At 43.2% G+C, this 14,128-nt stretch overlaps 1 protein-coding gene across 1 annotated transcript in view; it reads left to right on the plus strand.

Annotated features, from left to right (window-relative positions):
• Specc1l (sperm antigen with calponin homology and coiled-coil domains 1 like) overlaps positions 1-14,128 on the plus strand; it is a 105,912-nt gene that overhangs the window by 33,091 nt on the left and 58,693 nt on the right. Inside the window, exons 4-5 of the mRNA XM_038342547.1 lie at positions 1,242-2,875; positions 5,013-5,220. Of these exons, the coding sequence (XP_038198475.1) occupies positions 1,242-2,875; positions 5,013-5,220 (1,842 nt within the window). The remainder of the gene's footprint in view (positions 1-1,241; positions 2,876-5,012; positions 5,221-14,128) is intronic.

Genomic DNA, 14,128 nt, shown 5'->3' on the forward strand with positions numbered 1-14,128 from the left:
TCAAACCACCACACAGCTCTACCTGAATTTAATTGACTGGTTCAATTACCCTATCTACAAAGTTTACAAGAATGGACGACTTAGCAGTCCCAGTGTAGTGCTGGAGTCCTTGAGATTGAATCAAGAAGAAGCGGGCTCTAATACCAGCCTTGGCAACAGGATAGATAAGCTTACCAGAGAGAGAAAGGGGAAGGATACACCCACAATAGCTGCCATCAAAGGTGTGGCCCAGACAGAAGGTGGGTCTTTCTACCTCAACTGATCCAGCCAAGAAAATCCCTCACAGCTGTGCCCAACTGGCTGGGGTCTAGTTGATTCCAGATGTAGTCAGCTTGACAGTGAAGATTAGCTGTAATAATCTAGATTAATTTCCATAAATATTCCCCTTTTCTTGTTTCTTTTCGTCGTCCTTTTGTGTGCCATGCTCACTTCCCCTTTCTTGCCTTTGTCTTGTAACCAGTCTGACTTCTACCTTACCCTGATTCTGTGGTAAAATGGACGAACCAAGATTTCTGTCAATGAGTGACTGTAGAATCTATAATTTAGCCAGTAGTCACTATTGCCACTTGTAAAAAGCGTGTTATACACATTGATCAAATTCATTGAACAAAATATACTTCGGAATTGAAATAGAACCTTAGCATGTATCCCCAACTAGCCTGGAACTCACTATATTGAATCCTCCTGCCTCTGCTCTGCCTCTTGTGTTAGGATTTGCAGGTATGTGCCAACCACTCTATCATGAAAAATTTTAACTGCTAATGTTTTAAACCTTTGAAAACAACTGACATAATCGTTTTGCGTGGTGTAAAAGAAATAGAAAAAATATAAAGAGCAATATTTTTTACTTCAAAAAACAAGAGCTAGACCTGATTTTGTAGTCCTGTGTCCTCCCACTGTTTCCCCATGCTGGGATGGAACATGAGGCCTAGCAGATGCTAAGATGCCCAGCTGCTGAACCCCAGCCTCTGTCCTCTCGTCTTGAGACAGGCCGCCACTAAGTTGTCTGGGCTGGCCCTGAATGCGTTCTGTCCCACATGCCACCAGGCCCCAAAAGTCCTTAAAACCAGGGGATCATCTTCTAATGAAGCTATACATCTGATTTTATACGTGAGAAGGGTAGATTTTATGGTCTAGGTCAGTGTGGCTGGCTGCCCAGCTTTCAGCTCAGTAGTCCTGGGTTCTGAACACATGCATTTTGTTTTTAATTTTATCTTAAATTCTTTGTTTGAAACATGTAGGCACTAGTTCCTCAGCCAAACGGAGTACTTCAGCCGGTAATAAAGAATCCAGTTCTACCAGAGAAAGATTACGTGAACGCACACGGCTAAATCAGAGCAAAAAACTGCCTTCCGTAAGTCAGGGAGCTAATGACGTGGCCCTGGCTAAGCGTTCTCGGAGTCGCACGGCTGCCGACTGCGATATTCGCATGAGCAAGTCTAAGTCGGACAATCAGATCAGTGACAAAGCCGCCTTGGAAGCCAAGGTGAAAGATCTCCTCACACTGGCAAAAACCAAGGATGTGGAAATTTTACATTTGAGAAACGAACTCCGAGACATGCGTGCTCAGCTGGGCATTAATGAGGATCCTTTGGAAGGCGATGAAAAGTCTGAAGAGAAGGAAACCATTATTGCTCACCAGCCAACTGATGTGGAGTCTACTCTACTGCAACTGCAGGAGCAGAACACAGCCATCCGAGAGGAGCTCAACCAGCTGAAGAATGAAAACAGAATGCTGAAGGACAGATTGAATGCCCTGGGCTTTTCCCTCGAGCAGAGGCTGGACAATTCTGAAAAACTGTTTGGCTATCAGTCCGTGAGCCCAGAAATCACCGCTGGTAACCAGAGCGATGGAGGAGGAACTCTGACATCTTCGGTAGAAGGTTCTGCCCCTGGGTCAGTGGAAGATCTCCTGAGTCAAGATGAAAATACACTCATGGACCATCAGCACAGTAACTCTATGGACAACCTGGACAGCGAGTGCAGCGAGGTGTACCAGCCCCTCACCTCAAGTGATGATGCTCTGGATGCCCCCTCGTCTTCAGAGTCAGAGGGCATCCCGAGCATAGAGCGCTCTCGGAAGGGGAGCAGTGGGAATGCGAGCGAGGTCTCCGTTGCGTGCCTGACAGAACGGATTCACCAGATGGAAGAGAACCAGCACAGTACCAGCGAGGAGCTTCAGGCAACTCTGCAAGAGCTTGCTGATCTCCAGCAGATTACCCAAGAACTCAACAGTGAGAACGAGAGGCTGGGAGAGGAGAAGGTCATCCTGATGGAGTCACTGTGTCAGCAGAGTGATAAGTTGGAACACTTTGGCCGACAGATTGAATATTTCCGTTCCCTTCTGGATGAGCATCACATTTCTTACGTCATAGATGAAGATGTAAAGAGTGGGCGCTACATGGAACTAGAGCAGCGGTACATGGATTTGGCTGAGAATGCCCGTTTCGAGCGAGAGCAGCTTCTAGGGGTCCAGCAGCATTTAAGCAACACTCTGAAGATGGCAGAGCAAGACAACAAGGAAGCTCAGGAGATGATTGGTGCCCTCAAAGAGCGCAGCCACCACATGGAGCGCATTATTGAGTCTGAACAGAAGGGCAAAGCAGCCCTGGCAGCCACGCTAGAGGAGTACAAAGCTACCGTGGCCAGTGACCAGATAGAGATGAATCGCCTGAAGGCCCAGCTGGAGAATGAAAAGCAGAAAGTGGCCGAGCTCTACTCCATCCATAACTCTGGAGACAAATCTGATATCCAGGACCTCCTGGAGAGCGTTAGGTTAGACAAGGAAAAGGCGGAGACTTTGGCCAGTAGCCTGCAGGAAGATCTGGCTCATACCCGGAACGATGCCAATCGATTACAGGACACCATTGCTAAGGTATTGCCCAAGTAAAGCTGTTCTCATTTAGCGTTACCCAGTTGCCATACATAGCAAGCTTGTTGAGAAACAGAAGTGGTTGCTTAATGTGCCATTGCCTTTTATTGACAATCATCTCAAGTTCTAAAATGAGCTGCCTTAAATAGAGTAAAAGTTTTCTTATAATATTGTCGTTTTCACTTTTCATTTTCTTCCCAGATGGTTTATAGTTAAAATGAATTTGTGCCTTTTTCTGGGCAATAGAGAATTTTATATCCTCATCTTTATTATACCGTGGCACAGGGTAGATGCTGAGTCAGGATTTCAGTTTTCAAGGATTGGCAGTGTCTGCTGCCTTTTGTCTTGCTATAATTGTAGTTTTCTCAATATTTTATTGTGAGTTAATTCTACTTTTTAAGAGCATGGTTGGGATTTGTTGCTGGCAGAGAACTTAGAGATGATTCCTTCCGTTGCTTACGCCACAGATGTTCAGCGTAGTGGGTTCCTAGCTAGGGTTTCCGTTGTGTGACTGTGACAACCCATCTAAAGGAAAACATGTAATTGAGGTAGTGCCTAGTTTCAGAGGTCCATTGTCATCATGGCAGGACATAGCGGCATGCAGGCAAATGCGGTGCTGAAGAAGGAATGAGTTGGCTACATTTTGCATGTAACAGGAAGTTAACTGAACAGTGGGTGGTATCTTGAGTGCACACCCCCCCCCCCCCCCCTGCCCACGAGACCTCAGAGTATCCTTTCGCAATGAAACACTTTCTCTAGCAAGGCTACACCTCCCAATAGTGCCTTTCTCTTTGGGGGCCATTTTCTTTCAAACCACCACAAATAGTGAAGACTCAGTCAGAATGGCTGGCTAGGTTACTCGTGTTCTGACCAGGGTTCTATATCCTGAATGATCTTGGAAGTGAGTGTTTTTGTTTTTTTTTTTTTTTTTTTTTTTAAATGGTTTATTTAATGTGCATTGGTGTGAAGGTGTCAGATCCCCTGCAACTGGATCTTCAGACAGTTGTGAGCTGCCATGTGGGTGCTGGGAATTGAACCCAGGTCCTTTGGAAGAGCAGTCAGTGCTCTCAACCACTGAGCCATCTCTCCTGCCTCCAAGTGAGTGTTTTTGTACAAGTTATCTATTCTATCTGATATTTTGGTTCTTTTTTAATGTATGTGTGTGCTTGTGTTATTATGACGCATTTGTATGTGCCCAGCCCACAGAGGCTAGAAGGGGGTGTTAGAGTCCTCGAAGCTGGAGTTAGTCAGTTGTTGAGACTCCTGACATGGGAACTGAACGAGGGTTGTAGAAGAACAGGAATTGCTCTTGATTGCTGAGATCTTCCCCACCCGCGTGCCTTGAGTTTTAAAGAGAGAAGTTTTAGTGCATCTTTGATTTACATCAGAAGTGGGGAGATGAGTGTGTGTGTGTTGCTGGGGGGTGGGGGCGGTGTCAGTCAGGACAACTTGTGGGAGTTGGTTTTCTCTTTCTCTCCTGCGAGTTCCAAGGATTGGAGTCTGGTATTCAGTTTGGCGCAGTGCCCTTCCCTCCTGAGCCATCTTGTCTGACAGTCTCCACTTTCAGAGACACAGTTAGGAGGTACGTGTCGAGGGCGCTACGACGAGAGAGACTGTTAGAAATGAAAAGTTATGTTTTACTTACTTTATGTGTGTCTGTGTGACTGTGCTATGAGTCACACGAGGAGGCAGAAGGTGACTTAGAGTATGTCCTCTTCCTCCACCATGTGGGCTCTGAGACCTCGGGCTTGGCAGCTAGCACTTCACCTGCTGAGCCAGATTGCTAGTCTTAATTTTTTTTTTTATGGTTTCATATTTGATTTGAGGGTTTTTTTTGTCATAAGTACAGCATTTTTTTTTTAATGGTAGTGCCAGTTGTTCATCAAATGCACACTTTAAGACCAAACTGGAGAAGAGGAAATGTCCCCAAAACGCTTTATAAATAATCTGGTTAAGTTCAATGGTACATCAGTGTAATTTCTGTCAGTGACATAGTGGGGTTTGTCCCTATGTTGTGTTTAGCTAGGTTTTCAGTCTGTCTGAGGCTGCTCACGCTTAGCTTCCATCTCAAACAGTAAATACTTTGCTTGTAGAGTTTATCTTAAAAGATCTCTCCCTTTAACTGCCACCATTTCTTTAGGTAGAAGATGAGTACCGAGCTTTCCAGGAAGAAGCCAAGAAGCAGATTGAAGATTTGAATATGACGTTGGAGAAAGTAAGATCGGAACTGGAGGAGAAGGAGACAGAACGGAGCGATATGAAGGAGACTATCTTTGAACTTGAGGATGAAGTAGAACAGCACCGAGCTGTGAAGCTTCACGACAACCTCATCATTTCTGATTTAGAGAGTGAGTAGAGTCAAGCTCTCCATTTCTTTCTATTCCACCCTTTGTGTGCTTGTGTTTAGTGTGGGAAATAATAATCTGACTGGCACGTAGTCTGGGCACAATAGCACAGCTGACGTTCATAAATTCACATTTGACAGAAGTGTGCTTCTCACGTGAGGGAAAGTTTGGGTTTCTATGTTTTGTTCTCAAATGTTCAATAGAAGCATTACTTGAAAATTGTATCTAATTAAGCAAAATCATTAACATGAAAATCTAATGGCATCAATTATTTTCTAGACTGTAAGAAAAGCCATTTATTTTCTTTTAAGGATTGTGACTGTACAGAATAAAAAAAAGAAAGGACCAATCCTGTAGCACCCTGATTATGGAGCCCTGGTTTCTGTTCTTCTTTTTAAATTTACTCTCTTATTACCCTGAAGATGCTGCTTTATGGTAGAATGGAACTTCCATTTTCATGTTTCATTGTATTTGCATGAGTAGATTTTTTTTTAAACTTTATTTTGTAGTTGTTTTGGATTTGTAAGAAAGTTGAGAAATCAGGTTTTTATATGAACCTAATCTGTTATCTTATGAATTGTTTGTTTATTGGTTACAAATGAGCAAAAAGAAAAACAACTGCTTGTGCAGTAGGGAAAGCTGAGCAGTCTTTAGGGTTTTCGTATGGGTGATGGAGGCACATGGATGTGTTCTGACTGAGGCATGTACTGACCACTGAGAAACATTAGACAAACAAGGCGATGCATGTCTAATAGCAGAGGTGTGGAGGGTGCTGCAGCCCTGAACACATTAGTATCATGAAAGAGAAAGGCTATGGAAATGTCAATGTCCCAGACAACAGAAGATTCAGGAGACATGATAATTAGATGTAATACCCTTGTCTAGACAGGTCCATTACTACAGGGAAAAAATGACATAAAGGCACTAATCAAAAATTGAGTTGTGGCTAAGAGATTAAAGATATGTTAATAATACATTTAGGATGTTGATAATTACACTGTGTTTGCATAAAATATCCCTGTTTTTAGAAACCACACACCTAGTTTTCCAATGAAGGGCTGTGATTACTACACCCTCAATGAGTTCGGGGAAAAAATGAGGTTAGTGGGTAGTAGAATCAGAGACAAGGGTGATAGAGCAGTCGAGCGCACTGCTGACAGCAGGGCCGTCTGAATAAGTGGGTCTGTACTGTTTGCTACTTCTTGTGAGTTTAAATTATTTCCAAACAGTGCATTTAAAAAACTCTTTGTGTGCCTTTCATCTAGCTCCTAAGTTATGAACAAGGGTTACGGTGTATCACTACTGCCTCCTCCTGTGGTGCTGGAGATGAAGCCTAGGAGCCTGTCCATGTAAATCCCACTTTCTCACCACTGAGCTACAGCCTCACTTTATACACTGTCCTTTACATTAGAGCTGGAGGGAATGGGTAGTCTTTTCTGACACATTAGTTAAAGTCTTCAGATTATTGGATGTGTGCAGTACTCCTTTAGACACTATTAGTTTATTATTCCTTGACAGAGCGTTGATTAGCAAGTACAGCTTTGGGCCTATTCATAGGTTGGTGGGGATATTTGAGATATTGTCAAAGAAGAACAGGTCATTTGTGGGCAGTTTTCAGGTTATAGCTTGGGAATTCTGAGCTCTGGTTAGCTGACCCTGAATCTGTAAGTTGACTAAGGTTTTGTTAAGCATTCTCGGGCCCGTCTGTTGAAATGACCAATGACAGCACAGAATCTTTCTGAGAAGATTATGTTGACTGTGTACTCTGGCTGGTTTTCTGTGTCAACTTGACACAAGGCTGAGTCATCAGAGAGGAAGGAACCTCAGTTGTGGAAATGCTTCCACAAGATCCAACTGTAAGGCATCTTCTCAATTAGTGGTCAGTGGGGGAAAGCCCAGCCCATTGTGAGTGGTGCCATCCCTTGGGCCTGCTGGTCCTGGGTTCTCTAAGAAAGCAGGCAGAGCAAGCCAGGGGAAGCAAACCAGTAAGCAGCACTCCTTCATGGTCTCTGCATCAGCTCCTGCCTCCAGGCTCCTGCCCTGCTTGAGTTCCTGTTCTGACTTCCTCCAGTGATGGACTATGATCTGGAAGTGTAAGCCAAATAAACCCTTTCCTCCCAGCTTGTTCTTTGGTCATGGTGTTTTGTTGTAGTAATAGAAACCCTAACTGAGACAGACTGCCGTGAACTTTCTCATCTCCAACTTAAAAAAACCTTTGGCCTCATCTTAGTGACATGTGTGTGACGCAGTGCTCAATAGTAATGTATTAGAGTTCTGAGCCATCTTCAGCTACTGCAGTCAGGTCTGTGGCAGAACAAAAAACAGACAAGAAAGTCAAAGAACTTAATACTTAAAACTTAAAAAGCATATGTATTTAGTTTTTTCTTTTTAAAAAATCTATTTTTTAATTTTCTAAATCGTATGTGTGTGCACATGTCTCTGTGTGGGTCTATGCATATGTGAGTCCAGAGTAGGGTGTCAGAGCCCCTGTAAACTGTCTGACACGGGTGCTGGAGACTCTGAAAGAACAGCAAGCGACCTGAACTACTGAGCCATCTCTCCAGCCCTAGATTGAATTTATGTTTTATATTTGAGAGAATTTATTTAATTTTGCTTCTTTCTTTATTATACATTTTAAAGTTTTATTAGCATATATAATCTTACATAAGGATGTTTCATTTTGACATCTTTATGTGTATATAATATATTTTGACCACATTCGCCCATTATTCTGTCTCCTGTTGGTTCCTTCCTCTTTCAGGTAATGTGTGAACCAGTGAGTTTCGTTATGGTTTCTTATAGAAACGCAGGTAGATTTTTTTTTTAAAAATCAGGTTGTTTATAGGCACATAGGCAAGCCACCCATGGTTACACCGCTCTGTCTACCCCCTGCCAGTAGCTGCTTATAAATCTTCAGAGACGGGCGGGGCAGTTTTGCTTCTTGCATGTAAGAAGGTTTTACGTTTTCCAGATTCACTCTGGCAGTTCACTCTGTCCTGTCGATCTAGTAAACCCGTGCTGCCCTATGGCTCAGGCGGGGGAAGAGCGACATCTTGTGGTAGCTGAGCATTAGCTAGAAAAATGTTAGATGATGAAGATTTGGTTGGACAGCAGAACTCTACAAATCATTCATTTTCAACATAAGGAATTTAACTAGAAAATGACTAAAAATCCCGAGTAATTAAAAAATCTATGTAGCTTTTTTCCCAGCTTTTTGAGATGAAAAGTGTGAATATGTATCATATTGGAAGAGTACTTAGTGCTTAAACTTGATAGTCCTCACAGTCTTACACCGTCTCTGTGTGTGTTGAGCTACTTAATAAGTTCCACCCTATGACACTTCATTCACCAATATTTCTAGGTATGATCCCTGAAAGAAGAATTCCTAAGCATGTCTAGTAAAATTACTCTTAGTTTCCTACTATCAGCTAGTAACTATAATTAGATTTTTCCAGTTGTCACCAAATTGTCTCTTTATAGCTTTATTTACTCCCTACCTTTAGTGATTTTTAAAATAATGTTACAGATCGGTCCCAGGACCTCGTGAATGTTAGGAAAACTTCATACCAGCAGTTTGGGGTTTTGGCCTGAGACCAGTTTCAAACTCCTCACCTTTCTGCCTCTGAGTTTCCACAGTTCTAGGATTATAGGTGTGTGCTGCCACATTCCTCTGTCTGTCTGTCTGTTGCTCTCCCTCTCCCCTTCTCTCTTCTTCTCTCTTTCTCCCCCTCTCTCTCTGGGGTCTAAACAAATTTAGATACTTTATGTTGGATCTCTAGAGTTTGATGGCAGTAAATTTTTTTCTCCAGAAAATCCTCACATTTGGGGCTGGAGAGATGGCTCAGAGGTTAAGAGCATTGCCTGCTCTTCCAAAGGTCCTGAGTTCAATTCCCAGCAACCACATGGTGGCTCACAACCATCTGTAATGGGGTCTGGTGCCCTCTTCTGGCCTTCAGGCATATACAGACAGAATATTTTATACATAATAAATAAATAAAATAAATATTAAAAAATCTTCACATTTGGAGTTAACTAAGCACATGCTACGTGAATTTGATGACAAAGAATTTTTATTTGAGAAAGCAAAATTTTTTCTGTAGAATAATTTAACAAACATCACTACAATTCGTCTGTCCCTAAATAAGCCTTGTATTCAATAGTAGTAGCTCTCCAGTCACCCCACGAAAAACCCCATATTAAGTAGAGTAACTTTTTCACCCCAATGTAAATTCCGGAATTGATACATAGGGATTACGACAGCTCCTAAACTAAGAATGTGGAGGGACGCATGCTCAGAGTGGAAGGACAAGTGGAAAACTACAGGGAAATAAAACTACAGAATGGAACAAGTAGACACTTTCCAACTCCAGATTTAGCGTGTATTATAAAAAAAACTTACAATCCTTTAAATATCAAACTAAATGAAGAGCAGTGGAGTTGAGGATGAACCTGCTCATTCTGCAGTATGAGGTATAGGGCGAAAACAGTTGAAGAAAATGGATGGAGATTAGTGACCTATGAAATAATCTCAAATTTGCAACACATTTAGAGTTCCAGGAGTCTTCCAGATAATACTGGCACCATACAGTATATACCTGGCCTTCTGTGCTCTAGGCCATGGCTTTAGCATTTAAGTCAGAGAGGTGTGATGTAAACTCACAGCTTCCGGTTCAGAACATGGCTTCAGATCACCATGTGCCGCCCCCGCCAGAAAAAGAAACTGAATGAAATATAAAAGCCTCGTAACACTAACACTGAGATAGCAAACAGTTGGCTTGTGCCAGTAGACAGTGATTTTGAGTAATTTCCGGAATGTGGAAAGCAGATAGTATCGGGTATGGAGAAATAAAACAGAATAGAAAAACCTACAGGCCAGGAGAACAATGAGGCTCAGAGTAATGGTGTTCCCAGCAAGCTCTGGGTGACTAGAGCTGCCCGCTCAGGACTGGGCACTGTACCGGGGCCCCCGACTTAGCTGGCTCCACCCTTGTTGGACTGGGAATCTTCTGGATAAAGGAGTAGAACTGGGTGCCGGGACTCTTCTCATGACCTTGGTGTCGGAAAGGAAAGTGGGTGGTGCCTACAGAACTGCAGGCTACCGTGTGGACCAGGAGAGAGGACCATACAGAGGGAAAAGAAAGCAGTTTGGCCCCACTGTAAAATGGATGTACCACCCGGCACCTTGGTTGGAGTACAGTCCTCCTGTTGATGCGTGTCATCAACAGAGTCTTTACTGTGGCTGTACCGTGAATGAGAAGCCTGTGGGTAGAAGAGTGATTCCTGCAGTCATTAAGAAATGTGTATATGTCGCTAATGCTTAAATAAAGAAATAACAACCAGGACTTACTGGGCATCTTATTATCTTAAAAAAGAAATCAGCCGACTAAAGAAAATCAACTGAAGAGCACCCCAGATAAAGCTAGAGATTCATCACCTACCTAGCAAGCCGGAGCTGACTGCTATTCTGGGTGTGGTGGTGCAACATACCTTTAACCCCACCATAGGCAGGTGATCTCTGTGAATTCAAGACAAGCCTGGTCTAAACAATGCATTCCAGGCCGGCCAAGGCCACATAGTGAGACCCTGTCTGAACATGATGGTGGTGGTGGTGGTGGTGGTGGTGATGATGATGATGAGTAGCATCGGGGTCTCATTGAGACAGAGCTGGCGCAGTGGGTAAAAGAACTTACTCTGTAAGCATGAGGCCTGGATTTGAATTCCAGCAATCACATAGAAAGGTGGGCATGGCTGTGTGTACTTAAGAGAGCTCACTGGCCAGCCAGGCCACGTGAAATAGCACGCTTTGGTTCTGTGAAAGACCCTGTCTCAAGGGAATAAGACAGAGAGTGATGGAGTATGTATGTATGTGTGTGTATATATATATATATATATATATATATTACATTGAAGGAAAAGTTTATGAAAATACAAATCAGAAAAAGACAAAACAAAGATATTTGACATAGAAAAGAAAATAAAGAGCAAAACAAGATGCCAGGATTCACTGAGCAAATGTGAAAGATTAAAAAGCTTGATAGCATGCAAGAGGAGAGAGCCATCCAACCCCCCCCAGACAGGGTGTCCTGGCACTCGCTCTGCAGACAGTGTGGCTTTGAACTCACAGAGATCCACCTGCCTCTGCCTCCCAAGTGCTGGGATTAAAGGTGTGCGCCACCACTGCCCGGCTGGGAGCAATATTTTTATGTGCAGTTAAGGAGTGTGACCACTGCAGCTTTCTAAAAGAGTGATAAGAACTCCCTTGGAAGACTTTGCAGTTGTCTTCCAGGAACCTTCTGTAGGACAGCATTATAGGTTTGCAGGTGTCTTGTGGGTGCTTGCTGCAGGACTGCTTTGTTAACACCACATTTGGAAATAGTCTATTGTTATATTTTTTAAAGATATATTTTATGTGCATGAGTTTACCTCCATGTATGTAAGTGCACTGTGTATGTGTCTTGTGCCCCAAGAGTTCAGAAGCGGGTGCCGAAACCCCTGGAACTGGGTTCCAGATGGTTCTAAGTTACCATGCTGGTTCTGGGAACCGAACCTGGATCCACTACAAGTGCATCCAGTGCTCTTAACCGCTGACCCTTCTCTCCAGTCCCACAGGCTTAACCATTGTAATCTAGTAAATAGCTATGGACACAGTGTGGGTCTCCTCTGTTCTCATTGCTGTTTTGCTAGTGAGACTGGAAAGACGGATCTGAGTCTGTTGGCTAGAGGACGAAACAGAACCAGCCGTAGTGCACTTCTGTAGTTTAGAACCACTGAAAGTTTCAAATGTAACGTGGAGATGATAGCCAGACACAACTGTGCTCCTTTTAAAACTGTACTCTATCAAGCCATAAGTAAATTAGTAGTTTTTCAAAAAAGCAGAAAAACAAAACCCCCCAAAACTTAACAAGTCATGTTCTAGTATACCCTGAATTAGCTCATGTTGCTTTTTGTAAGTGTTCTGTCATCATTTCTACTTTCGGAACTTTTCTCCAAGTAATTTCTGAACAACTTTGTAAAGACATTTGCTGTATTTTAACAAAAAGTTGGAACTATGTTAACTCCGTTAATAGATTTTAAAAGCTAGTTCTGATATGTTCCATTGATGGAATACTCTGGGGCCATCTAGCTGGTACTGCACATCTGGCTCTTTCTCTGGGGCCATCTAGCTGGTGCTTCACATCTGGTTCTTTCTCCGGGGCCATCTAGCTGGTGCTACACATCTGGTTCTTTCTCCGGGGCCATCTAGCTGGTGCTACACATCTGGTTCTTTCTCCGGGGCCATCTAGCTGGTGTTATACATCTGGTTCTTTCTCCGGGGCCATCTAGCTGGTGCTACACATCTGGCTCTTTCTCTGGGGCCATCTAGCTGGTGCTACACATCTGGCTCTTTTTCTGGGGCCATCTAGCTGGTGCTGCACATCTGGCTCTTTCTCTGGGGCCATCTAGCTGGTGCTGCACATCTGGCTCTTTCTCTGGGGCCATCTAGCTGGTGCTGCACATCTGGCTCTTTCTCTGGGGCCATATAGCTGGTGCTACACATCTGGTTCTTTCTCCGGGGCCATCTGGTTGGTGCTACACATCTGGCTTTGCTGATAGTGGATTTCATTATTTACTACAGGCTTGTGAAGCAGTACAAATACAATCTTATTGTGCTTAAAAAAGAGAAAGCTAAGCCGGGCGATGGTGGCGCACGCCTTTAATCCCAGCACTTGGGAGGCAGAGGCAGGCAGATCTCTGTGAGTTCGAGACCAGCCTGGTCTACAGAGCTAGTTCCAGGACAGGCTCCAAAGCCACAGAGAAACCCTGTCTCGAAAAACCAAAAAAAAAAAAAAAAAAGAGAGAGAGAGAGAGAGAGAAAGCTAGCCAGGTGTGGTAGTACATTTCTAGTCCCGAAACAGGAAGGACATCTTGCCGCTGCAGGAATTTAAGGCCTCCCTGGGCAACACAGCAGGACCAAGTTCAAACAAAACCAAACCAAAACAATAATATTCATATGAAGTCTAGAAAGATGTATGTCTAATGCAAATAAAGATAATCTTATTTTGTTTCAATTTCTGTTTTCTTATTTTTTTATTGTGAACATATCTTTGAGAATTAAGAAAAAAAATTTACATTTTTTTTTTTTTTTGGAGAAGGGGAGAATAAAGACGAGCAAAATTTAAAAGTTAAGTAAAACCATATAAAGTTCATTTGGAAGCCATTGTGTCTTCCAGGTTCTGTGCACAGTTCCCAGGTCTCTTCACAGATTATTTGCTCTTGACTTTCCTTTCCTCTGAAAATCACATTTAGTTATTCACTGGGAAATGTTGGACCAGATGGAAGTAGCTGATGGCACCCAGAGAGCTTCCTGGGCTTTGGAGGCTAGGAAGGTTGTCATGGATGTTGTTGATTTTAATAAGTTCTTGAGAGTACCGTAGCCTGAGCCTGGGCCCATGGTAATGCCCGGTAACATCTGCATGATTGGTGGGTATGGAACCAGAGCTAGCATGGATTACTCTTGATTTGTCAGGGGCAACAGGTCACTGGTGGCGAGACAATTATGGAGCCATTACTAAACAGGAAGAGCAGTGCACAGAACTGCTCGGAACAAAGTTAGATGGAATAATAATGCAGCAGCAATTTATCTGGTTTCTCGAACAAAAATAGCACTGTAAAAATAGAGGTCTAATCTCTGGTTTAAAAACAAGGAGATAGTAGTTTTTGGTGGAATTTGAATTGAAGACAGTAGGTGGCAGTGTCGCTCACGTTAGGAAAGCTGGAGAGGAAGGGAGCACATCTGAAGGTTCCCCAGTGGGGGGATGCTTCCTTCTCCTGTGACCCCCGATTGTGCTAAGTGGCAGTATTCTAAAAAAAGAACTTAAATAGACACTCCTCCGATATCGGGAAGGAAAAGCTTATTGCCATTTCTTAACTT

The sequence above is a fragment of the Arvicola amphibius genome, chromosome 9 (genome assembly GCF_903992535.2).
Source record: "Arvicola amphibius chromosome 9, mArvAmp1.2, whole genome shotgun sequence".
NCBI lineage: Eukaryota > Metazoa > Chordata > Mammalia > Rodentia > Cricetidae > Arvicola > Arvicola amphibius.